This window comes from Natator depressus, chromosome 1, assembly GCF_965152275.1.
Source record: "Natator depressus isolate rNatDep1 chromosome 1, rNatDep2.hap1, whole genome shotgun sequence".
Lineage (NCBI taxonomy): Eukaryota > Metazoa > Chordata > Testudines > Cheloniidae > Natator > Natator depressus.
In genome coordinates this window covers 43,414,073-43,441,549 of record NC_134234.1, presented here as the reverse complement: position 1 = coordinate 43,441,549, position 27,477 = coordinate 43,414,073, and the positions used below count along the sequence as shown (strand labels likewise).

The 27,477-nt window shown below is 40.9% G+C and overlaps 1 protein-coding gene across 2 annotated transcripts in view; it reads left to right on the top strand.

Annotated features, from left to right (window-relative positions):
• The window catches only part of ATP8A2 (ATPase phospholipid transporting 8A2), a 674,656-nt gene that overhangs the window by 629,657 nt on the left and 17,522 nt on the right, over window positions 1-27,477 (top strand). For both annotated transcript variants that reach the window (XM_074958618.1, XM_074958626.1), the window contains exons 35-36: window positions 3,022-3,126; window positions 21,070-21,161. In XM_074958618.1, the coding sequence (XP_074814719.1) occupies window positions 3,022-3,126; window positions 21,070-21,161 (197 nt within the window). The remainder of the gene's footprint in view (window positions 1-3,021; window positions 3,127-21,069; window positions 21,162-27,477) is intronic.

Sequence of the window (27,477 nt, the reverse complement as noted above, 5' to 3'; positions counted from 1 at the left end):
AAAGTTTCAGTTCTCAAAGAAGAGGATGAGTCTAATTATTAGTCTAAGTAGCAACAGTAACTTGAATCTAATTAATTTTTGTGCAGTTCTAAGTAATATAACATTCTTGAAACTATACAACTTTTTAAATGTTCCCATTACTCTATTTTCATTGCCTATCAGTATATGTCCATGCTACCATTCAAGCTTTATCCCTCTCTTGGTTTGAGTGCATTTATTTCTATTTTCAAGTATAGTGCTGATGTATGTTGATAGGACTGTAGTCTTTAATACTATGTGAGTTTCCTTTTCCTTACAGCCTCTCATATTCCTCCTCTTTAACCTTTTGTTCTCTAGCTGCCTTTTCTTTTATGTTTAGGCCCACATTTGCAAAAGTGGCCATTCACTATGGGTCCCTCCACTTTTGAGACTTGGGGCCTGATCCTGCACCATTTACGTTACTGAGAGCTGTGGCTGCTTAGTCAAGCCGTGGGTGTCTAAAATTGAATATGCAAAATTAGAGGTCAGTTTTAAAAATGCTGTCCTTAAAAATAAGTAAATAAATAAATAACAGTACCTGTATTATCAGCAAGGACTTCGTGTCTGCAGTAGTGAGGGTTTTTAGGAGGAGGAATAATGAAAATCATGGAATTAACAATATGAATGTATCTTGGTTACCTTTTAGTGAGGTATACACCAATCAGTATCTCCCCATAATGCAGACAGATTAAAACTACGTTTTGGATTATTGGGTGTAAATTACATCTATCTGTCTGCCTAGGATGTCTTTGCCATCTCTGGAATTGGAACATACCATTTTAATACTGAGAGGCAAATACTTTATCTTTTCAAGTCTATACTGGTGTCTCAGGCAACTTGACTCCATTTTGTTTCAAGTGTATTTTGCTGTCACATATAAATCAATATTATCTCCTGGGATACTCTTCCTCTTTTAAGTGACATAAAAGAGGAAGCTGAAACTTTCCATTGGAGAAAGATATTCCTGATTTTTTTTAATTACTTTGTGAATATGGAGATAGAGGGCTAGATTCTCCCCTTACTTACACAAGCATAATTCAGGAGTGATGCCAGTGAAAGATGATGTAAGTGAGACCTGAAACAAGTCCCAAGTCTCTTTACTCCAGAGACCCAAGTATGTATAAATTCTAGTTATGCTTGTGGTACAAAAATTGTTCTTTGCATGCCAAACCCAAGGAAATAGGATGCAGCCAGTCCTGTTACTTTATTTTTGGAAGCTGATTGGGGAGGGAAGCATCTTTTAAGTCTAGCAAGATTGGAAATACTTGTGACTGGTTCCCCCCGGGTTGCCACCTGGAACTGAGGTACCACTGAGCCCTCTAACCCACCAGCCTGGGCTCCCTTTCACACTGTACTGCTGTGATAAGCTGCAAAGCCCTCCAGCCTCACTTTCAACAGCATTCACACAGTAGGGACACACCCAGCTGCAGTTACACACAGGCTCTCTAACCACCAGCTTCCCAGCCTAGACCCCAGAGCAGTACTGTCCTGCTCTGGTCAAATCTGGCCAGTATATGGGTTTAATTACCCGGTCCTCCTCTCCCTCAATGTGAAGAGGACAATGCACACTTGTGATAACCAAGCAGAGATTTTGCCTAAGCACTCCAGTCAAAGCTCACTGGTTTGGATTAAAACATAAAATATGTTTATTAATTACAAAAGATGGATTTTAAGTGATTATGAGGGATAGCAAACAGATCAAAGTAGATTACCTAGCAAATAAACAAAAAATGCAAACTAAGCTGAATATACTAAATAGATTGGATATGAATTAGCAGATTCTCAGCCTAACTGATGGTACAGGCAGGCTTATAGATTCTTAAGGCACAAGTTGCATTAGCTTTACAGCTTGGGTTTCTCAGGTCTTCATACACAGGCTAGAAATCCCTTTAGCCTGGGTCCAGCACTTCCCCCAGTTCAGTCTTTGTTCCTCAAATGTTTCAGGAGTCCTCTAGTGTGGGGAGTGAAGCACCACAGATGATGTCACTCCCTGCCTTATATAGCTTTAGCATATGGTGGGAACCTTTTGTTTCAAAACTTGGTTCCCAGACTGGTTTGTGGAAAAATACTGACCATCCCAAGATGGAGTCTACAATCATGTGGCCTGGTCACATGTCCTTGTAGAGTCATAGCAGCCATTAGTTTCAGGCTGTTTGGAGTGTTCCAGGAAGGTTCACCAGGTGGGAGATAAGGTTCTCCTAAGGCCTGTTGTTTCCCCTAATGGCTCATTGCCCTGAATAGGCCCTTCCCAACCAGCTATCTAAGCAGAAAGCATCTTGTCTAGTGGGTGTCACCCAGGTGTAACTACATTTGAAATACAGATATATAGTCAATATTCATAACTTCAGATACAAAAATGATACATGCATACAAATAGGATAATCATATTCAGCAAATCATAACTTTTCTAATGACGTCTCACATGACTTATCTTGCATAAAACACACCATAATTATGCTATAATCATATCATAATAATATCACTATGAAGAATTTGGGGTGCAGTGTCACAATACTCATAAATGAAAATTAGAAGGTTTGAATGGCAATGATTATCTGAGACTGTAATCAGGTTTTCAGTGCACTGCAATGTATGGCTCAAAGGACGAAACGGAATCATGCTTTACTTCAGTGAATATTCAGTGAAACCCTGCTCTTTTGTTTGGATGACCGGGTCTTAAGTAGTCCCATGGCAGTGGTGTCAGGTCTCCGGAGTCCAGCAGTTCTGCACAGTTTTACACAGACAGAGTGTTCTGTTAAAGAAGATGAACTATACTGAGTTTATAGTCTTCAGTTCTGCCCTTTTCACGTAACATTACCCAGATATTATGAATCTGGACTAATTGCCGTGCTTGTACACTCTTGCATTGCCTTGTTTCCCAAATCTTCCCAAATCAAAGGCTCTGTGCCTTTTTTGTCTGAGAAGGAAATTTGGTCTTTTACAGCCATGTGAACATTTATGTGTGTTTTGTTTTTGGTTTTTTGTCTTTTCCTTGTGATACAGGGCCAAGCATACCTACCATAAAACTTTGCTGGAGCAGGTTCAGGAGCTGGAAACCAAAACCAAAGAACTGGGAAAAGCTGTGCTTCGTGATAGTAATGGAAAGAGGTGGGGCAATTCCATCCTAATTTAAAGAACAGACATTTCTCCTCCTTCACCCCCACCCCCAAGTTTCTTTTTTCATTCAGACCTAATTCTAGGTGGGGTCCTAAGTATCCCCCTCAATTTTATCCACCCACTTCTTTTTTTAAATCCATCTTTTCCACTTCATCTCTCCTGTATTATTGCTGCATAAAGCCAAATCTGAGACTCCAACTCAGATCTTCTTCATGATGGCATGTACCACTACCACTTGGCCGCCAGAGCAGACTAAACTAAGTTTGTTGTATATTGGATGGTATCAGGAGTTTTGATCAAATGTTCGGATGAGAAAAAAGGTTGGCTATGACTCTGGACATGAAAAATTTTAGGCCAGCATTAAAAGGCGGAATGGAAAACAGAAAATAAGGTCTGCATTGGTACCTGGCCCAGTTAGTCTGACCTCACAGCTTTTGTGCTCTCACTTTTCATCTTTAATTTACAGGGCTGTGAGTACAGACTTCTCAGCATAGTCACTTGCGCTTCTCCCTTCTAGCCCCGCCATATGGACTGAATGTATTGCTGTTATTAAATGCTTCATTGTAAGGGAGTGTATATATTGTGTGGGAACTTTTGTCTGGTGTGAAAGAAGCTAAAGAAAATCATAGTGAGGCTTTTCCTTCAGACAGTTTCATTTACGTCTTTAGAAAGTGGCTCTGCCTCAGCAAATCGGAAAGCTCTCTGAGTTCAAAAAGGGTTTATAACTAATTCTTGTGTTCCTTAAACAATATGGCACCACATGACCTGCTAAGAAACTACATGATCATTAAACTGGATTTTAGCAAACCCTATAAACTAGCAAACTGAGTGGAATGGGGCTTTTAAAAAGATTTCATTCTTCCAGGGCAAGGTCATCCTTTGAGTCTTTGATGTCTATTCTAAGGTAAACTAATTGCCGTATTGTAGCTGCTGCTGAGACAAGCTGGATAATAAATTTTCAGCTTAATTTCTCTACAGATAGTGCCTACCAAGTCACAAGTTGCCAAGAAGTGAATTTGCCACCATGACTAATACACTGAAAAGCTTTAGAGATTCCCTAGTATGAATTCTAATATGTTTGTATAATATGTCCTTAGTGCCCAGATCTCAGTTTCAGGGATCAAGATTGAAGGAAAAATAATACAAAACAAAAAGAAAAAAAACAAAATATGTAGGGGTCATTTTAATTAACAGTGAGTCACTTTCTGTCTTGCTGCTTTTGAGTACTACAAATGTATGGTTTTATTTATAAATTGCAGCCACATGCAAAGGTGCTAGGGTGAACCTAGAATCATTTAAAATGAATAAGCAACTTTAGTGAGCGAAGTCAACAAAAGTAAAAGGCTCAGACCAAAATTTTGAAACTTGAAAGCCTAAAATTAGATGCCTAAATAAAAATGGCCTAAATTTTAGTGGTGCTGAGCAACCACCTTGAAGTCAGTGGGAACTGAACGTGCTCAGCCCTGTTGAAAATCAGGCAAAAGCTTGTTTAAAGATATATGCTTTGCACTGTGAACTAAAGTCAACAATCTCAAATCCTGTTGGACCAGTGGAATGAATTGGGTCCAGAGCACTCCTCTGAGAACAAGCTGTCTTCAGCCCCCAGGCATTCAGTTCTGTTAAACTATTAGGGAATCTGCTGTGAGGGTGGTTCATGTATTTGTACAGAATACGCAATTGTATTTCTGAGTTATGTTGGTTTGCATTTTACTGACAAAATTAACTGTCTGTTATTGACACCAATTGAGGGGGGAAAGTAAAACTGTTGTCTTTGCATAATGCCTCTCTGGGTTGTGAAACCAGGAGGAAATACCATTAATAGTCATCAAGAAGCAGTTGGAGTTTAAGCTGTTTATGTGCACATGTCTCCTAGAACTTGATCGGCTTCCCTGTTTATGTTTACACATTGTTGTGGCTTTTTCTAAATTTACCATCTGTGTTGTAATTCATTCAGATGTCGCATGTTTTCATAGCCTTTTATTTTATTGCAGTCTCACTGCAAACACTTTAATCTGCATTCCTCCTCCATATAGATTCACTTCAGTCTCGAAACGCTTGCATGGAGATGATGTAAGGAATCCTCCTGGCCCTCCTTCCCAACCCCCCACCCTCCCATGCATTTTTTTTTCTCCCTCCTAATTGATCCCAGATTTTCTGGGTGGTCCATCTGTGAAGTAGATAATGGTGGAGTGCCTCAGTCTGCTAGAGGTTGGTGTGTCATGCTTATGATGTGGCCTCCTGAGTGCTCCTTGGAATTATGTCTTTTATCTCCTTTGTTTGTCTGCTGGCTCTTTCACACCTGCTTGAAATCATGTGCTGGTCCTTTGGGAAGGGAGGGAGATGGGAAAGAGGCATACTGGGGATTTCCTTGAGCTGCAGTCTATCTCATTTGGCTATAGGTTTTGGGTTTTTTTAAATTTCCTGAGGGCTGCTGGGAATCAGGAGCACTGTGATTTGTGCTCCTTTGCTTGCTCCTGCTGGGTGCCCCCACTGATGGCATGATATCTCTGTTTACCCTGGAACTACCTAGGAAGGGAAGTGAGTAACTAGAGTCCACTTGTTTCTAGTGGGGTGAGTAAAGCTATATTAAAACTGCACCGGACTGCCAGTTCCCTCAAAGTAAACGTTAGCACTTGTTGGAAGTATTTCTGAAAACATAGCCACTAGATGTATGCTTTGTTCAGGCAGTGCTGGGAGATAAGCTGGCTGTCATCAGGATCTGCTTTCATATCCCATGTGGTGTACACTATTTTTGTATAGTGTCTTTCACAGAAAAGTATCACAAAATACTTCACACCCAATTAAAGATAAGAGAGGGACTTATGAACACTTATGCAAGCACGTTCTGGATATTACAAACTTTTCAGCTTAACGGCAAGGGATTCAAAAACCGCATGAAGTCATGAGTGCACATGGCATTATGGAGTGGGGCACAAATTATCTTCTGGGTTGCAGATGGGTTTGTTTTTGTTTTTAAAAGCTGGGTAGGATGGCACCATGGACTACACGCTGGCCTTGGGTAAAAAGAAAAAGGAAAAGGAGTACTTGTGGCACCTTAGAGACTAACCAGTTTATTTGAGCATGAGCTTTCGTGAGCTACAGCTCACTTCATCGGATGCATCCGATGAAGTGAGCTGTAGCTCACGAAAGCTCATGCTCAAATAAACTGGTTAGTCTCTAAGGTGCCACAAGTACTCCTTTTCCTTTTTCTTTTTACGAATACAGACTAACACGGCTGTTACTCTGAAACCTGGCCTTGGGTAGGTTCTCAGTGTCATCAGTGGGAGTAAAAAGAAAAGGAGTACTTGTGGCACCTTAGAGACTAACCAATTTATTTGAGCATAAGCTTTCGTGAGCTACAGCTCACTTCATCGGATGCATTCATCTGATGAAGTGAGCTGTAGCTCACGAAAGCTTATGCTCAAATTAATTTGTTAGTCTCTAATGTGCCACAAGTACTCCTTTTCTTTTTGCGAATACAGACTAACACGGCTGCTACTCTGAAACCTGTCAGTGGGAGTCTTGCACAAGTATCCAAAATCAGAATATCTATACGAAACACACTTGTAGTTGTAATGTTTGAGATGAATGAAAATTAAACAGCTCCCCTTCATTGATTACATTAAACTCGTCTTAATCTTAACCCCATCTGACTAGTTTCTAGAACCTAAATCATTTTTATTCATGACCTAAATACTAAGGGCAAAATTCTGCCCTTACTCACCAGTGTTGCGACCAGCAGGCGAGTTAAGGAAACAGCAGAGCCAGCCATATGCTCGGTTCAGTGAGCCATCCTCCCTGTGCTGGGAAGTAGACAGCTCAAGGGAAGGAGAACAACACATTCTGCATCCTAAACCTTCACAATCCTCTGTGTGTGCAGAGGGAGTGGATGCTTTGCCATGCCCCCAAGTCAGCAAGCTATCTGTGAAGGATCTGCAGGCTCATGAGCCACTCCCTAATTTGACACTCAAGAGACTGCTGGGCCGGAATCCAGTGCAGCTGCAACCTGAGTGAGCCTTGGTCCTGGAAGGAAATAGTCTCCCTGGCACACTCATGTAACAAAAGGCAGGATTTAGCACTAAATTTACATGAGTTTGGAAAGGTGAGGGGGCAATTTACATGCCAAAGCAAACATGGACACCTGAACAAAGGAGCTATGTGAGATTTACATGAAGAAAACAAACACATTTTCTACGGATCCACATAGATAAGTGACTCTGAAAATAACTGGGGAGAAATTTTTGAATTAAAACTTGTTAATACCCTTTTTAATCATGGCTCATAAAGGGCCAAATTTAGAGGGTCATATTTAGTTTGTCCTCTGTCTAAACTCTCATTGAAATCAGTGCGAGTTTAGTCTGAATAAAGACTGATTAGGGACCAAAATGACTTTTAGCTTGAAAATCCATGTCCGTTTATTATCACTGTGTCCAACCAATAGGCTGTGAATAAAGCAGTGAAATACTTTGCTTTGTGAATGTGAATTTTGATATTCAAGAGGGTTTCTATGTCTCAGACTTGCATAGAGAACTTCCTTCAGGGTTTATTTATTGGGGGTTAGGAGATTTTTATTTTATACTGAATAATATTGATGCTTTAATAGTTTACTCCATCCCTTACAAGGCGCTGAAGGACTTGTCTGGGTTGTAACTGCAAAGTGTCCATATCATTTAGAAAAGGGGAAGAATTCCCCCAAATCATTTGGAACTGTGATGCAACATTACCCTTCTTGCCCTATGTAAAATAACACAGGAATAGGCAAAATCAGTTTTCCGAGCCAACCAGGTGTAGGCCTGTTCTTTGAGTGTACTTCTATGCAGGATTTTTCATTACACTTTGTTTCTTTGACTCTGATGATTTAAACTGTCTTTAAAGTCACGTTAAAAGACAGCTATTTTTATCATCAGGTAAGAAAAACCAACACTGTTTTTCAGTGCAGTTTAAAGAGCAGATCCTGTTAAAGAGCAGTCTCTGTGGTGTCTCTTCCCAACGAGCAGCTGCATTGTGGTTAAGATTCTCTTTCCTTTAAGTGCTTTTTGCTGAGTCCAACTTACTCTGTTGCTTTGGTAAAAGGAGCTGCATGGCTAGCCTTCCCTCCTTAGAGCAAGCTATCTGGTTTATCTTCTCTTCTGCTTTACTTAGTCCATGAATGCAGATGCCTATCTAGTCATTTCGATACTGTAGGACCCCATCAGTGCTCAGCCAGCTGACACAGGAACTTATGAAGGCTTGCTCATTCAATAGGCCCCTTGAGAGAAGAAAGAGTAGAGTCAAGGAAATCTGACTCAGCCCCCCTACTGTGTACTGTAGCCTAATGCTGTAAACCCTCCAGTCTTACAAAGGAAAAAATAGAATTGCTAAAACATATTTTAAAACAAGCCTCTGCATAAATTAAGGGCCTGATCCTGCTGCCATTGAAGTCAATGGGAATTTTTCCATTAACATCAAGGTTTGGGCTCGTTATATTTCCGAGTACTAGCCTTTTGTCATTTTGTATTGATGCATTTCAATCAGCATACAATTGAGAGAGGGAGACCGTTTCAATAAAGCACTTCAGATCAACAGATACAAAAGAATGGCTTGATCTTGCTGAACACAAATATACTTATGTGTTGTAAGTTGGTAAATTGCATTGTATACACTGTGCCAAATTCTGATCTTGTTTACATGTTGACTTCAGTGGATTTACTCAAGATTTACACAACTCTGAGATCGGAATCTGGCCCATCTTGTGCAGTTGAGAATAAAATTCGGTTGCAGTTGAGAGGTATATTTTCTTTTTGAGGTTTAGGACTTCTTAGCAAATTTTCCAGATGTTCTTCACACCACTTCAGGAAAGGAACGATTTCTCCATCAACGTACACAATAAAGTGATTGTCATTTATGGTTTTTTCTCCCAGTTTTTCTACTAAAAAGATATTAGGCTCTTTTAACTAGCAAAAGGCTTATAAAATTATATCAATGCTCCCTCTCTCCCTCTCCCTCTCTCTTATATATATATATATAGTTTTATTTTATGCTATCCCATTTTATCTGGATGTAGATAAGGAGAAATGACAGGTTTTTCTTCATTTTCTTCATTTTCATATGTATTGTTAATTTCCGGTATTGTATTGTTTCAATCCCTCTGCATAAGACATTTCAAATCACAAGGCTTGATCCTGCTTTCAGTTGGGAAGCATCTCAGCAAATCAGCTATAGCCCTGGCAAAGATAAACACGGTGGTTAATTTTTTTTCCAAGTGACAATTTGCTAGATCAAGCTTATAGAACAAACTAACAGAATTATACTTGCTCCCTCCACAGTACAGTAGGTTCGCATCACATCACATTGATAATTCCTATCAAATAATTATCCTTCCAAAAAATAGTGAAGAAAGTTAAAAAAACACAATGATCCAGAGTAAGGCTTGAAGCTGTGATCAAATCGGCTGACTACGTCAGAGCTGAAGGAGGTACAAACACACAGGACAAAATTATGCGGCAAATTGAAATGGAAAGGTGGGAACAGTGGGGACATAACAAAATGAGAATGAGTACTGATTAAGGGGCTAGTCTTCTCCCCAGTGCTTAATTCTGAGTTACTGGGTTAAGCTCTAGAGATCTCAACAGGGGGAAGGGGAAGGAATCCTCCCTCCAGGCTGCACAGCAGGAGAACTGCTCCATGACAACAGCTCCAGTCTATAGCTTGAGCAGTCTCTTTGGCCTGAGTTCCTCCTTTGCCCACTCCCACGGGGGAGGGAAGAGAAGTTGCATCCTATATGTTTTATTATGACATACATCACTAACAAAGGGTATGTCTACACTGCGAACTTGTCAACAAAACTTTTGTCTTTCACAGGTACTTAAAAAAGCCCTCCCGCAAAGACAAAAGTTTTGCTGATGCAAATAGCAATGTGAACGCGGCTTTGTCGGCAGGAGCGACAAATCTGTCGCCGCGCGCGGGGCTGGAAGTATTTTTTCGGCAAAAGTGCCGACAAAATACCAGCAGAGAACGTTCACACACGCTGACTTTTAGCGACAAGGCTGTGTTGACACAGCCTTATCGCTAAAATCTGCGTGGTGTAGACAAGCCCAAAGAGCTCTATTTTAAGGGTTGCATTTAACAAGGGAAGGCTACATGGAAAATACTCCATACCCAGTAGAGAGACAAGGTGCGTGACATAATATATTTTATTGGTCTAACTTCTGTTGATGAGAAAGACAAGCTTTCAACCCACCTTGTCTCTCTAATATCCTGAGCCCCACATGGCTAGAACTACACAGTATACGTATCCAGTAGGCTGTTACCAAATACTCATAGAACTCAATCCAACCAGATTTTTTTTTCAAACCAAGCAAATGCCGTAGCCTGCACTGAGAACTATGCCCAGACAGTTTCAAAATTCATCCGTTTTTACAGTGGCCTGGCATTCAAAAAAAAAAATCTGGTAAAAGAGGTTGTTGGCGGGGGGAAAGGGGCTGGAGGGGGGAATGAGTAGTTAAGAAGAAAAGTATATTTCCTACCCTTTCCAAAGTTAAAAATGATTGAATGGATCTTGTTCATACTTTCCAATAACAAATCACTTTTGAGCAGAGACCAAGCATGGAAAATTTCAACCTCAAAGGTGACTGTGTCCGAAACATATGAGTGTGTAGGAAAAGAATGTTATAATTGGAACTGTATTGCAACCTTATCTATAGAGGATACTGCCAGCACCCACAGTAAGTGAAAAGTGATGCACTTAGGGAGAAGAAGTAAACAGCACTGATACTAAAGTGAGGATGGTTGGAAAGCAATAAATCACTCTTCATTTCCTGGTTTTCAAAGGTTTAAGTTTAGCTGAAGCAGCACGGAGCTATCTTAGCTCTGTGTTGATGCCGATTTGGGACAGTTAATAGTAATGCACACGTGCACACCTACGCACACACTATGAGTATATAAAATATTTGAAGCACTTTGAAATGAACGGTGCTTTGACTATCTCAGGCTTATTGCTTTGTTTGTATCTGTGCTGTCTATTTCTTTTTCCTAGGTGGCTAACTTACATTTATTATAGTAGGCACTTGGTAGTACCCTTTATAGTTAAGGTTACAATACAATTCCAGTTATAACAACCTGAAAAATGAAGGATGGTCCAAGTGGTCTTTACAGGGCCATGAGTAGGAAAGTATTATCTTCAGCAAGACATAATTTGAAACAAAAAAAAGGACACCAACCCTAAAAATCACTTCTACCCATGCAGCCTTGCTGACTTTCCTGAGTGTGGTTGCCTGGGGAGAAAAAAGAGAAGAATTTGGCCCCAGATTTCCATATAATGCCATTTCTGTTTCAACTGTTATGTACAATGTAAAAGGAACTGTCAAGCATTTGAAATACAGTAAAATAAAGGCCTCCTGCTACCAAGCTATTTCATAAACCATAACGATCGCATTGCTACTGCAATAGCAGCATGTATGTTGTGTGATATTCTGAACCTTCATAACATCTGATGAGGATAAACAGATGGTAAAAGCTATCTGGGAGCTGAGCTGACCCAGGCATCAGATGTGTAACCTCTAGAAACCTGACTGCAACACTGTCATCATCTCTAAGGTACATAGAAAGAGGGAGAGGACAACAATACAATCGGTCGTTAAACTCAGACTCTCGGGCTACTGATAAGTCTTTGTTTTGTGTTTAAAATAACTCGTCATTCTATTCTCAGAGAATCTTGAAAAATCTACTGGAATTGTAAAGATGAAAAAATGCCCAGCTCCTGGGTCACTCACCTACCGATCTAGGGCAACACTGTGCACTTCTCTGCACTCCCCGATTACACTTTGTGCCCCAGCCATAACCTGGTTCTTAGTGTTTGTTGATGGTTCATTGCATATTTACAGGAAGAAACAGAAAGCTCTTGGCTAGTTTTTATTTGTCTCCCTACTTGAGTGACATATTGAATATGTGCCGAGAGGCTGACTTTGCAAAGAAAAGGCTGGAGATTTCAATTATACACTTCAGATATTGGTATCAAACACCCCTGCCATAAATGACTTCCTCAAGAAGCTCTCTGGAGATCTCTGCTGATTACATAGCAGCTTCATTATCAGTAAAGTCTGTTTGCTTTTAAAATTAAAAAGACCTCCAACCCAGATTGATCTTACAGAGTAAAACATTCCATCAACCTGATGCCAGACAACCAAAAATAACACCTCTCCTTCATGAACTGCAACTGAGAAACAAACCAACACAAGCCCCTGGCTACTTGTGCGTATCATCATGACATGTAAGAGTCATTGTTTTTCTTGACACGCCCAAAAGCCAGCTGATTAGTACTCAATTTACCCACTCACCTATTCACCGAGAGTGAAATTCACACCTGTACAGGGCTCTCTCATAAATGGGCACAGTTTACAGCTCCTCTTAAGATCTGTGTTATGGGCTTAAGTGGGACTTAAGTAATGCACAGGGTGTTGATGAGTCCTCAGTACCAGGGTAAATGTCACCTTAAACTAATTTCACAGGATTTGCTTAATCTAACTAGGTTCTCAGTCCATGACAACCTTCCTTTCCATTCTACTCATTCTGAAGCCACCTCATACCCCTCTTCTTCAGCCATCTCTTGCTATTGCATAGTTCCATCTTAGCTTTTTCCCTTTCAGGAACTCACATAATACAGTGGGTTTTTTTTTTAAATCAGCAATTTTTTAAAATGTTTATTAAAAGGAAAACAAATTAAATTAGCATTTGTGGCCTAGTGATAGTGTAGAGGGAATGCCCTCAGACATCAGGGATATATGGGGGAGGGGTCCTCCTGTGAATCAGTCTCCTAAGGCCAGTTAGGAAGCTATGTTGATGGGCTCTGAATGGGGGATATGATCCAACAGTGACCAGGACACCATAAGTGCTTAGATACTATGCTGAGTGCTGGATGACATAGAAAAACCTTATATAGATTAGAGCGAGAGAGAGGGTGGGGGGGATGAGTGTGGTGAAGAAGTGAAAGAATTCTCCAAAAGAATTGGTACACTCTAGTAACCGGGTAGGACTCTATTAACCAATCCCCTGTGCCATGGTTGTGCTGCTGTAAAATTCATTATGTATAATTCTCTGATTAACCTTTAGTAGAAATTACTGTTAGAAATGGGCTGATTCAGGGGAGCAAGGGGACCTATGAAAAACACTTATCTACATGTAAATGGTATAGTGACTGTTAGAGGTGACCAAAGCTGGAAGAAAACCTGAGCCTCTTCAACATGAGGCTTTGTTCTTTTCTCCTTCTCTCAACAGTGTATTGAAATGTTATTTTCAGCAACAGAACTGATGTCAACATAGAAACAGCAAAATCCAGGCTAAACTATTGGTTGTAAGGGGCAGATGAAATGCATAACTAGGTTTAATTCACCTCCCCCCAAATCATGCAACCTATAGGAAAACATTTTTAGCAACAGAAATGTCGAGGTACTTTTAAAATTATTTATGAACTTTAGAAAAGATACAAAGGGAAACTATCGGACTCACAACAAAGTCTTCAGTTAACTGAAGTTAAGGGGATCTGATTCTCCTCTCACACTGCTCTGCCCTGGTGTACCACCACTGGCTCAAGAGGCATTATTTCTGAGCGAGCAGGATCAGAGCTGAGGAAGAGACCTCAGACAAGAAGATATGGAACAAGATGTGTCACAGCAGAAAGCAACATATTAAATCAGGGCCCACTTACTAGTCCCTTTAAAGGGGGAAGAATTTCAGCTTGAACTATGAGTTTTTTCTGGTTTCTATCACAGCTTTCCCATGATTTAAATGTTGCTACTGCACTGACTAGAAGAAATTGTGATGCTGTACCTGCAGATAGAAGGGTAATGGGATTCATAGTTGTTCAAGTCACGGGAAAACCAGCTGTGCATTTTCCTGTCCTGTTGGCTCAAACTTCTGTATGTAATCCTCTATATTTTATTATATTTAGGAGTCTGTCGGTCATACTTCAGCCTTGTATTTACTATGTATTCAGAGGGTAGAGGGATAGCAGCCAGAATACACACACATTTTTTAATTTTTACAATTTGTTTGCAGATTTTATGGCTCTGTCAAGGTTTTAATTACAAATATTACATTTCTTCCTGCAGGATACTGCAGGGGCAGGAAAAAACAAACCATCTCATATATTTGTGTTTGTATTGGACTAAACGTTTTAAATAATCCAGGCACATTAGGTTAAGAAAAAATCCTAAATCATCTTGTCCATTATAAATAACTTGCCTATATTCTGCAGCTCTGCTAGCAAATCACCACTGAGATTCTGATGCAATTCTAAAGAAAAAAAAATTAACCCAACCAATGCGTATATTTTCCAGGTAGACTCTGTTTTAAGTGAGACATCTGCAGCCACTTTAACCTTCACTTCTTTGTGAGCCCTGCTTTTGCCACCAGCCAATTAGTGAACTCTGGAGGACTTTCTGGGTCAAGCTATACCAAGTACCTCAAATCCTCGTTAACGCTAATTAGTGCTCAGTAGGTTAATTGGTGGTGAGGCTCATCTTTTTTTAATTACTCGAACAAATGAGCCAGCGGGACCTTGTGGTCAGCTGTGAATTATTCTGTTTGTTTTGATGCTCCTCATTTGAATGTGTAAAGCCAGATGTTTGTTGCCCAGACTTAGGGCCTGTTTGCTTTTGTTGGAGGGAAAAAAGGACAAAAACCACTTTTTTAGCACAGTTATTAAGCATCTCAGCTGATGCCTTAGAACAATTAAGACCCAGGATGCAAGAGTGACTTTGTGCATGGGATAGAAAAAGTCATCATTTGAAATGATAACGTATCACCTTAAGATGTCCCTTCAATTCCTTAGCAGCTTTAACAAACAAGTGCCATGTTATTGATATAGTCCAAGAAGAATCATACACATTGGAAATGGTAAAGACCTAATAGGTTGTCTTGACCATCTCAGGCAGCCAGTGCAGGGAAGTTCCGTATACAATATATTCTATGTTGTTAATTCATAGAATCAAAGGCAGAAGGGACCACTGTGTCTGACCTCCTGAATAATGCCAGCCATAGAACTTCCCCAAAATAATTCCTGTTTCAACTAGAGCAGATCTTTTAGACAAATATTCAGTCTTGATTTAAAACTTGCCAGTGATGGAAAATCCACCACCGCCCTTGGTAAGTTGTTCCAGTGGCTAATTATTGTCACTTAAAAATTTGCACCTTAGTTCCACTCTGAATTTGTCTTGCTTGAGCTTCTAGCCATCATGGTATACCTTTGTCTGCTAGATTGAAGAGCCCATTATCAAATTTTTGTTCCCCTAGTAGGTGCTTACAGATTGTGGTCTTAACTTTGTCTTTGTTAAGGTAAATAGATGGAGCTCCTTTAGTCTATCACTATAAGGCAGGTTTTTTGATCCTTTAATCATTCTTGAGGCTCTTCTCTGAACCTGCTCCAGTTTATCAACATTCCTCTTAAACTGTGGACACCAGAACTATCATAGTATTTCAGCAGTAGTTGCATGAGTGCCAAATACAGAGGTAAAATAACTTCTCTACTGCTATTCAAGATTCCCCTGTTTACTTCATCCAAGGATAGCATTAGCCCTTTTAGCCACAGCATCAAATTGGGAGCTGATGTTCTGCTCATTATCTGCCATTACCTGCAAATCTTTTTCAGAGTCACTGCTTTCCAGGATAGAGGCCCAAATCCCATTAGTGTGTCCTACATGCTTTGTTCCTAGATGTATACATTTACATTTAGCCATATTAAAACACATATTGTGTGCCTGTGCTCAGCTTACCAGATGATCCAGATCACTCAGTATCAGTGACCTGTGCACTTCCTTATCTATCAATCCCCCAATTTTTATGTCATCTGCAAACTTTATTAGTGATGATTTCATGTTTTCTTCCAGGTAATTGATAAATATGTTAAATAGAATAGGACCAAGAACCAAACCCTGAAGGACACCTTGTTTTAAATGTCTTGTTTTAAATAACTCAAATGATGAATTTTGTACCACTTCCTCGCAAGACTGTGCCTCAATCTTCATCTTCATTCTAAGGACATTTTCCTGAGTATTCATCCTAAATTATCATTGCTTTGATTTTACTTCATAACTCCTTTATATCACTTTAAGCAATTCCTCTACACCATTTGTACTTTTACACCTCACATAGTTGTAAACAATTATTATATCTCTTCCCCCTCAACTCTCACAGAGTCATTGTTTAAACAAGCAACACATTAATCCTTGCGGTCCCTTCTAACCCTATGATTCTATGTTTCTTTCTTTTAATTCTTCCTTATAAATCTGTCCTTCTGGCCCCCATAAGAATATTCTCTCGATTAGCTCCAGTTTGGTAACATTGTCCTGTTATTGAGGTGCCCGGAGCTGTATGAAGCATTCCCAGTGTGGTCTCACCAGATATGTTAATAGACCTGTCATCTCTCTGCCCCCGATGCACTTTCCATTGCAGTCTGTAGCCCAATCATGCATGAGTTCCATGTGGGTTAGTTCACACACCTGCACAGAGTCTCACTGAACACAGAAGCAGTATTGACTGAGGTCACAAACCCACAATTGTGACCTCAGCAACCTCAGCAAATGGTCAGTGGTGACAGGCATGCACAAGGTAAGTGTGTGGCATAGTGCATGTCTGTGGGACAAGCATGAGATTGTGGTTAAGGTTTTATGCTACAGTGTGAGGGATATTAATAAGGTCTGTGTGTTTTCTTTATCTGTGGAGGCAGAAAGAAATTCCCTGTGGAGGTGTAGAGTCTTTCAATAGCAGCGTGGGCATGAGAGTACAGTAAAAAGGTGTCTCTTAACTTGGCATTTCCTTACTTGGAAGGGTTTGTGTCAGGTGATGTCACACTTAAGCAGCCTTACCTGGTTTTAAATGAAGTTTTTGGTTATGGGTATTAGATACACATTCCTCTCAAAAGAGCTTTCTGGTAATTAGATCGGAATGTAGATGTTCATGATTCAGTACTTGACTGGGCCTGATCCAAAGCCCATGTAAGTTAGTAGATGATACCCTGGACCTCACTGGGCTTTGGATCTAGCCCTTTAACACCAAGATGTACTCAGTGAGTTGGCCAACACAAACCCAGGGTGAGCTTTCAGTAAGTGTATGGTGAAGCCCCACAGCAGGAAGAAATGGGAAGCAGTGCAAGAAAGCCTTTCTTCTGCTGCTCCTGACACATCTAGACTCTGGTGTCTGCACCTACAGAAAGGAGAGGCTGAGAAGCAGCAGGTATTCTCAGGCATTTATATAAACGTGTGCTTGATTATATTCCAATCCCCACCCACCATATGTCACTTGTCTTTTTTAAAATGTAGGCTCCTTAAGCAGGAACTGGCTCTTCCTACGTCTACATACAGCACCTAACACAATGGGACCCTGATCCTGCCTGGAGCCCTTGAGTGTTACACTAACATAAATAATAATTAATAATACTGTGAGGATTGTTTTTCAAGCTTTGGAAGCCTTTTCCAAAATGATGCAAACCAAAGCTCTTCCAAGTAGCATTTTAAAAAACCCGCACAAACCTCTGAGCATGCTTTAAAGAAGATTCTGTGTCAGAAATAATTAAATATATTTCTGCAGCCAAAGGGTTTCCAAACTATGGGACTTTCTACAACATTAGAACCTGAACAGAAACAGCCCAGGATCCTGCAAGGCGTAGCCACCTTCCCTTGGATAACAAGTGCCAGTTTCCTAGGCTTGTGGGAATCTATGGCTCTAAGTTGGGCAGTCCAGAAAGATTCCTGGACACACACAGTTTGAAAACACCATTCATACTGTCTTGTGTCTCTGTCCTGGGTGTCCTGGCGCACTTTGTTAGGATTATCTCTTTGTTTTTTCCTAAAATTTGTTTCCAGGAGACAAGAGAGAATTTATAAAGGTTTCCACTTTCTGAAACCAAAATAATAAACTGGAAGGTGCTGTGGCTTGATAACTGGAATAGGCAGATTTATTCTGTACAGGTCTATGACTCATCTGCCTTTATCTGTAGGTCAGTGGGAATTCTTCAAAAGTGACAACAAAGTAATTTGGCCATTTCAAAAAGACATAAGAAAAGATTTTTATTCAAACAAAGGGCAATGCAGAAAGTATTTTGCCTCATTCCAGCTTTGCTTGGTGGTTGCTGTACTTGATAATGGTGAGGCACTGATAGAGACATAGAAAACCCATAGTTTAAATACATCTGAAGTGTGACCAGTAGGAAAAGCTAAATAAGAACATAACAATGTCCATACTGAGTCAGACCAATGGTCCAGCTAGCCCAGTGGCCAATGTCAGGTGCTTCAGAGGGAATGAACAGAACAGGCAGTCATCGAGTGATCCATCCTCTCTTATCCACTCCCAGCTTCTGGCAATCAGAGGCTAGGGACATTCAGAGCATGGGGTTGTGTCTCTGACCATCTTGGCTAATAGCCATCGATGGCCCTATCCTCCATGAACTTAGCTAATTCTTTTTTGAACCCCGTAATAGTTTTGGCCTTCACAACATCCCCTGGCAATGAGTTGCACAGGTTGACTGCATTGTGTGACGAAGTACTTCACACAGTGTGCTTCTCAGGGGAACTGTAATTTCAAGGGTTTCTGACAGCCCCAAGAATTCCCCTTATATTTCCTCTTTTTCCTCCTTGCCTCCTCCCTCCAAAGCCTCATATGCTGGAACTTTCCATATGATAGAAAATGGCTGGAGGTGCCTCACTTTTTGGCCCATTGCCAAAGCTCCATTCATCTGCCAGTGGGGGACACCAGAGCGGGAGCCACTTGGCTCACTTTTCCTACAGAGGCTGAGCATCCTGCCTCTAGCATTCTCCATCCCTACCCTGTCAGGCAAAGAAACTGAGATCAAGATAATAGTCATATGCTGCGCAGACTTCTGTTCTTGGAGACAAATCTTGCCTCCTCCTTTGTGGATTCAGGGGACTGCCTTGTAATGCATCATGTGTAGTTCCACTGTGCAAGAGGAGTCTGAGGTCCTGTGTAGTGGGGTCTGAGCCCTCTTTGCACTGTAAGGATTTAGGAAAGGATCCAGTGGCTATTTGACCCCCCCGCTTCACATGTCTGGAAGAGTGGCCACAAAGTGACTTGGTTTCAGGGTAGCAGCCGTGTTAGTCTGTATTCGCAAAAAGAAAAGGAGTACTTGTGGCACCTTAGAGACTAACAAATTTATTTGAGCATAAGCTTTTGTGAGCTACAGCTCACTTCATCAGATGCATTCAGTGGAAAATCTCCCCACTGTATTTTCCACTGAATGCATCCGATGAAGTGAGCTGTAGCTCACGAAAGCTTATGCTCAAATAAATTTGTTAGTCTCTAAAGTGACCTGAGGTGATTATTCCCTTTGTCCTCCATGGATGTCCCCACTGTTCAGTTTGCTGTGAGAGGATTTGACCTTTGAGATGAATATAATGAAATTCTAGGTGGAGTGAAAGCCCACAAAGATGCATTGCACATTACAGACATTTCAGAAATTCTGGCTGGCATCTTCTTGTTTAAAGCAGTTAACTGATCCAGTGAAAGAGAGTGGCCTGTTAAAACTGAAATCTACTTGTCTACAGCAGTAGCAGCAGTGCCCCTTGGAGTCCAAATTTCACATAATTCATGGATGTGAAATCCTAAGTGTCAGCAAGAAAAGGTATCTAGGTCCTCACTCCAGATATGTCTGCATAGTCATTAGTATATGTAGCCTGATTCTGATCTCAGTGTAACCAGTGTCAGTCCCTGTAGTCAGTGGAGGTTGGGAAAAAGGGAGTGAGAAGAGAATCAGGCCCTGAATTCTGAAAATTCAGCGTAAAGCTGGTATGAATGAGACCATGCCAATGGAGTCGTGTTAACAAAAATGAGTCTGATTCTCTGTTCACTGGCACCAGTGTAAATCAGGAATAACTTTACAAACAGGACAATTACATGAGTGTGAGAGAAAACACAGGCCCCTACCATTTTGAACTAAAATAGATTACGCTAATATATATATTTCATAATAAAAAATATATGTAGTGATGTATAGGCCTATCATTAAGGCCCCAGTCCAGCAAAACATATAAACATGCATAATATTAAATGTATAAGAAAGCCCACTGATGTCAATGAGACTATCATGTGCTTAAAATTATGCACATGCTTAAGTGCTCTTCTGGATCAGGGCCACAGGGTCAGTATTATCCTTTTATTCTGTGAACAAAACTCACATTGAAATAATAGTTTTGTGCAAATATCCATGGTAGATAGTAGCTATTGACTCCCATGTATACCTTTCTAGAGATTCATAATAGCTATTCCCTTGTCTCTGTCTCTTTTGGTTGGTCGGTGTGTTTGTTTTTCTCCTCTAGTTTGCATTTGCATGTGGTAAAAATTGAATAACTTTTAAAAAGCTAATTTTAGGCCCACACAGGACTAGAAATTGAATTGTGAAAACTGAAGATTTCTGTTGTTGTTCTTTTTTATCAAAAACTGGAGATAAATTTGTACTTTCCACTGGGAAAAAAACCGAGCTGTATTCATGAAAGAATTATGGTGGGTTTCTTCTATGGTTGTTTCAAGCCATGCTGCAGGTGTGATAGAAGCCTTTACCATACACTAAGTAAAAACACATTGCTCCTTCTCTCTAAGGCACAACCTACAAAGGAAGTTTTTATTATCTACTACAATTAAGATGGGATGCCAAGTTCAGTACAGTTATGTCCAAGGCCAAGATATCAGGCACCCAGATGCCACAATGATGCAACCTCAGCATCTCAGAGATAGACAGAGTAGATGTACACTTTATACCACTATGCCTTAAAAAGAAGGAGTCCTGTCATCATAGATCCCTGATGGTGGTGTCCAATGTAAAGAAAGTTAAAAGAATTGTTTTTTACACACTGTAACTGGTTTATTTAAAAAGCAAAAGTACTCGGTTAAATACACTCGAGATGCAGTGAAATTATCTAGGGACTCACTGTGTGTATTTGGCTTTTTTTCCAGCTTGAACGAACGTGATCATTTGTTGAAAAGGCTCGGCAGAAAAACTCCTCCGAGCCTTTTCCGAGCTCATTCTGTCCAGCAAGGTGTATCACGTAAGTACCTGACCCGGTGTGTGCCTCTCAGCAGTCAGTCCCAGAGGAACGAAGGGGAAGATGGTTATTTTTTAAATTAAATTATAGGTAGAGATAATCTGGTACAGAGGCTGAGCTGACAACCAAGAGTCAGAAATTTGGAAGGGGAATTAGTGCATTTGGCCCCAAGCTTGTAGAGGTTGCATGTAGATAATTCCCTAGGACCTAATCGAGTGGCCCAATGACAAAATCCCAATGCAGAAATTCTGTAACTTTAAAATCCTGATATTCTCAAGATCTTGTAAAATTTGACAGGACAAAAAATAATGTTGAAATAGAGCTCTGCTTTAAACGGTGACTGTGTTTTCAAATGATAGCTATTAACTATGGTTTTAAAAATACAGAAATAGCTCAGTGGTGCCATTTGAGAAAAGTTCTAAATGTTTTTAATAGGCAGGTGGAGGTCCTCGTAGCTGCCATTTTGTATTCCTCTTCTTGGCCTCTTCTGGGGAAGTTAATGGCAACCCTAGACCTACCTGCTGCTGCTAAAGGAAAGGATCAATATCTCTCACACTGCATCTGAGGTCATCAATTTATCCCACTGCACAGGGCCATGAGACAGGCCCTGTGTCCTTGGCATCTCTACTTGCGACTTCTGGATTTTCATCAGGGCTTCCCCAGCATTAAAATAGAATGTGAGAACTCCACAAACCAGAACCCCCAGGGAACCATGAGCTAGTAAGAGTTAAGAAAATTTTTTTGACCTGCTATTGGGGTGGATTGTCTTTTGCAGTCAGATTTTTGATGAATAACATGCTCACCTTACTAAGGGAAATAGCCCCATCAACTGCAATGGTGCTGGTTGCAGGATAGCACTAAGACAAAAGGATTTGACTCCATATCATCCATTTAACACGATGAGAGTTTTTGAAGGTGAGATCTGTATCATATCAGGGATTTCAGCAGGTGGGGTACAGCCAAATTTCATCTCTTCTCTGTGCCCATTTCTTTAGCAGAATCATAACTGCTCAGAGGACCCTGACCCAGAAGAACTGGTGTGTTTCTGCTGCAGAAATAGGGTAGGATTTAAGAATCCCATACATGGGGTGCAGAGATCCCCTGCAGATGCTCAGGAGGGATTCAGGGCAGGACAGGAGCAAGGCTGGTAGATCCATTACTGTTCAGATCCACTGGGTCATTCTCCTCCAAAGAGGGGACAGTGCACTGGCTGCAGGGGCTAGAGCAGCCTTGAGGGTGCAGTAACTTCTGCAGACCAGCTCCACTGCCATTGTGAAGTCTGGAAAGAAGGGATTCAATTTCTCCTTCACCCCCACAGAAAAGGTCAGCTTGGCTGTGCTCTGCTTCCAGGATTTGTTCCTTTGTGTCCAGAGGTAAAGGGTGCTGGTTTTATCTCTCTCTTTCATGCACCTATGGAGACACTTTGAAGCAATTCCAGAGGAGATGACTGGCAGAACAAGCCTGTAAAATAGAATCAGGAAAACCTGCTAGAAAAACCTACGAACCAACCTGCAGACAGTGCAGAAAACCAGCATGCTTGTGTTACCCGTCAAATCTGAACCACATGCTCACAATTTGTAGAATGCATCTTTGTGTTTTTAATAGGCTGATAAGCTTTGGGAAACAAGAATAAGATATCAAAATAAACTTTGATTCAGTTAACTGGCTCCCCATAAATACAAATGATTAAGTGCAAAATGAGTCAGTCCAGATAGGACAAGTTCCAATTGCATGTCTGTTTTTCACATGAATGTAAATTTTCATTGTGAAGTTGTTAAGACTAAAAGAGGCTTTTATGGCAGATCCATGATTCTCTAAAATTTCTGTCATCCCTTGTCAAACATTGTTTTCAAACATTGCACAGCTGCTATATGTGCGGGGCCATATGAACATATGCGTTGGTTTCACGGATCTAAATTGAACAAATGTTGTATAAATATTTAAAAGTGTCAAAAGAAGCAGCTGGTGGCTAAAGCAGTAGTTTTGTCATAGTAAATATGTATTTTGAATCACACCCTCTGGCTCTCTAGAGCCATTGTGATTCCACTGAGCTTCCAAGTTCCCACCCAAAGAGTTCAGCCTATCCCAAAACTTGATCATGTGACTTCAGTTCAGGCCAGGACACTTCCATTTAACACAGCAAAGATTTTGTTCTGGTTGACAAGGCTGAGACAAACCCATTGCCCTGTTAATGGGAGGGGGAGAATAAGGGTAGTTTCCCATCAGACATCATAAAATAACCCAGAATCAATATTGTAACTTGGAGAGGAGGGGGGCAAAACCTGTTCCAAGATTCGTTGCTATAAAATTGCATTAAAAACCTTTGATCTCAAAGCACGTGGGAATGACATTAGTTCTAGGACAACACACACAAAAACAATGGATTTTGGGCTACTTCTAATGGCCTCAGGGATGGGGGGAGGAAGCTTGGAAGTTTTAGCCCCTAACAGCCATTTTAATTTGTTTATGGCCATGGTTTTGTGTTCATGAATTGAGAGTGTCAGATGAAATGCCAGAAATGTTCTATAGTTTAACTGGGCTCTCAAGGTTCACATTGTTCTTTTCTGACTGGCGTGGCTTTCTGAAAGATTTATGAAAATGAACAAAGATTTTCCACTGAGTTTCAGATTTTGATGCCAATGCCAGTTAGAATTTCATTATACTGTGGCTTTTAGTAGAAGAGCTTTGTACCTTTTGTCAAGCTTACATGCTGAACATTTCTGCAGCCCAAAAAGTTTTAGTGGAAATGAGTAGATGGTGCAGTGATTACGGGATTAGCCTCTAGGAGCTGGTGCAGTTCCTGTCTGAGACACCTGTATGAAATCAGTGCTGGTTAGCTCAGCATAACGTCTGCGAATAGATTTCCCATTCCCATCTGCTTTCTAAAATCCCAGCAATAGGAAAAGCATCAAGTCCCCCTAATTAAGAGGGGAGATTGGCCCACAAGTGGGAATAGCTCTGAGAGAGAGCAGGAAATGCTGCAAGGTTCCTCTCACAGATGTTGCTTATCATCATTCCTTCAAGTGTGTGTAGAGAGATTTGCCTTTCCATGGAAGGAGAAGTAGTTTGGCTCCTAAAACTCATGGATACCAGGGAATCTGTTGGTAACAGGGCTTTTGCCATGGGGCTCCTGAACCTCCACCCACTCTGGCCCCCGCCTCCTCTGGCCCTCTTCTGACCCCATGATAGCACAGCTCTCTTGTTGCTTTGACAACAGTATGGAGGACTTCTCTCCTGGCCAGTTCCCAAGAACAGATGGAGGCCCCACAGCTGCAAAAAGCAGCTCTACTCCCCAATTCCAGGCTACTCCCCTCCCCGGCCTGGATCCCCAACTCCCTCAGAATCCCCACAAAAAAGGTTTCTAGAGACAAAAAGGAGAGCAGTGTTACCAAGGTGGCATTCCCCACATGCTCCAGGAATCCACTGAACAATTGTCCCCTCAGCCCCTGGATGCCACCTGGATTATTCCATATGATCCCACATTCAAAACGCTCCTCGTCGGCCTCCTGTCAGCACTGGCCTGTCATTTGACCTACTACGTACTTAAAAACAGCGGGCTGAATCCTGCACTCCTTAATCCTTCCCTCCGCAGAACTCCCGCTGAAATCCAGAGGAGCTGTGCCTGACTAGGGATTATAGAATTTGGCCCAGATTTCCTATGCTGGCAGAGGAAATCACCCCTTCCTTTGACAGTGTAAGGTAACTGTATTGAGTAAGTCTTAACACAGAGAATACATTTTACACCTTGTTAATCAATAGAGAAACAGCACCTGTCATTTCAAGTTGGTGTCACAGCATAGGGGTTGGAGAATAAGAAATAACAATAATGTGTTCATGCTGAAGGCTCTAGTCCTGCCATTTATTGTGTCCTAAAAGAGGCTGCCTTCTTGCTACTTTCCTCTGGGTGCATGTTGATCTGAAAAACCATTAGGTTACCTCGTGGGATTTTTTTATTATTATTAATCCATTACCTTCTTTCTTTGGGTATCAAGGCTTCAGTACTTTTTCTGGCCAAATTCCATACAGTAAATATAGCTGTTGTGATATTTGTTGAATATGAAGATGTTGGGATCTTTTAACATTTACTTAAAAAGAAAAGGAATAACAAGAGGAAGTTTGGCTTAATGATGTTAGATCTGGTCCCAAGCTTCCTGAATGTGAATACTTTGGTTTCTAGAGAAACCAAACAGAAACCTGAACGTTCGTCATATTTTTTCCTCTTGGGTCCTTTTTAAAGTATCATTTGTCAGAACTGGGAAAATGAGGGGTCTTTTAGTATGTGTTAATTAAAATGCACTAGTTAACATGATATAGACACTACTCACTTTCCCAGAGTTGACAAACCCAAACAGTTGTGTGAAGTTTGTCCATTGACAAGACATTACTGGTGTTTAATAGTAATTGGAGATAGACTTTGCCACATTCTCTGAAGGTCTGTGCTATTGGGGTATGTCGCCCCAAGGCATGGAAGCAAGTTCCAGAGGTGATAAGTTTCCGCTGAGAGCTGTTCTGCCCCCAGTCATGAGCCAAACAAATCCATGAACTCTCAGCACAAACGTCCTTTCCCAATGGACCTGAGCTCAACTGTCAAATAAGAGAGCATGAGGAGAGATGATTGCTAAAGAAAATCCCTTAAATACCTAACAATGCATGAACTTCCGTAACGGATTTCCTGAAATAAACAGATTGTTCAGGATGTCCTCAGGCTCTGATTCTTCAAGCTGCAGTGTGTGGGTGGACCCCCTACATCCAGGTGTACAGGTTTGGGGCCTATATGTGGGCTGTAGCTCACGAAAGCTTATGCTCAAATAAATTGGTTAGTCTCTAAGGTGCCACAAGTACTCCTTTTCTTTATGTGGACTATGGTTCTTTATGTATCTAATACAGCATTGTATAGAACAAAATAATCAGCTGAGTATACTGAAAAAGGTACTGTTAAACTAGAAACCTAGTAATGGGAGACAAGATTCTGATCTCCTCACAGCAGAACATGAAAGCTAACAAACAAGATGTGTTTAAAATTCAATAGGTAGCCTGATAATATGCGGAACCTGTGAAACCTTATATTTGATTAGAATGTGACCCCCTCTTCCTACCAAATGAACCAAGCCATCAGATATTTTAAAATCCTCCTGACTTAAAGTCTCAAATAGTTGAAAGTCGCAGAATGTGGAATACGATGAGTCTTACTTCTGAAACAGTAGAGACTAGATTCTGCGCTGAAAATTCCAGAGAAGCACTCTCTCTGCTAGGTCTGCTGGAAAAGATCTGAACAATGGGGGCCTTGTTCCTGATGCAGAATGAGAGGTGTGGTTTTAAAAGCCAGAGCTGGGAGAAGTTCAGACTTTCGAAAGGTCCCATTGTAACAGGGCCATGGAAACTTTCATTGTTTTGGGTGGTGTCTGGAAATAGTGGAAAGACTCAGTTAGGCAGGTCTAGGAGAATCAACAGCATTTAATCACATTCTGATTCTGCTAGAGGCATAATTAGCTGCCTGAACAGCTTTAATGAGTTGATTAAAGAACTGCATAGTGTGAAATAACCGTCTCTTATTGAGATCAACAGTAAAAGTAAAATAAACTGTCAAATGTTGAGCCCAGGCTGAGTGGAGAGAATAAGTGCATCTTCACTGCATGCTTCTTTCGGATAAGTGCATATCCATGTGGCCCCTCACTTCCCCCCAGCACAGGTATAAATAGCAGTGCAGCTGATGCGGCATGGGTTAGGTGAGTAAAGACATGCCTGAAGGGTGTGCGTGTGTACATACCCTGCATGGCTCTCCATTCATCCAATCGATGCCTCTTCCCAGGGTATATCTACACTGCAATTAAACACCCACAGCTGGCCCATGTCAGCTGACTCATGCTCATGGGACTCAGGCTATCGGACTGTTTAACTGCGGTAAGAAAAGGAGTAGTTGTGGCATCTTAGAGACTAACAAATTTATTTGAGCATAAGCTTTCATGAGCTACAGCTCACTTCATCGGATGCATTCAGTGGAAAATACAGTGGGGAGATTTATATACATAGAGAACATGAAACAATGGGTGTTACCATACACACTGTAACAGGAGAGCGGGGGGGAAAAAACCTTTTGTAGTGATAATCAAGGTGGGCCATTTCCAGCAGTAGACAAGAATGTCTGAGGAACAGTGCGGGGTGGGGGGGAATAAACATGGGGAAATAGTTTTACTTTGTGTAATGACCCATCCACTCCCAGTCTTTATTTAAGCCTAAGTTAATTGTATCCAGTTTGCAAATTAATTCCAATTCAGCAGTCTCTCGTTGGAGTCTGTTTTTGAAGTTTTTTTGTTGAAGA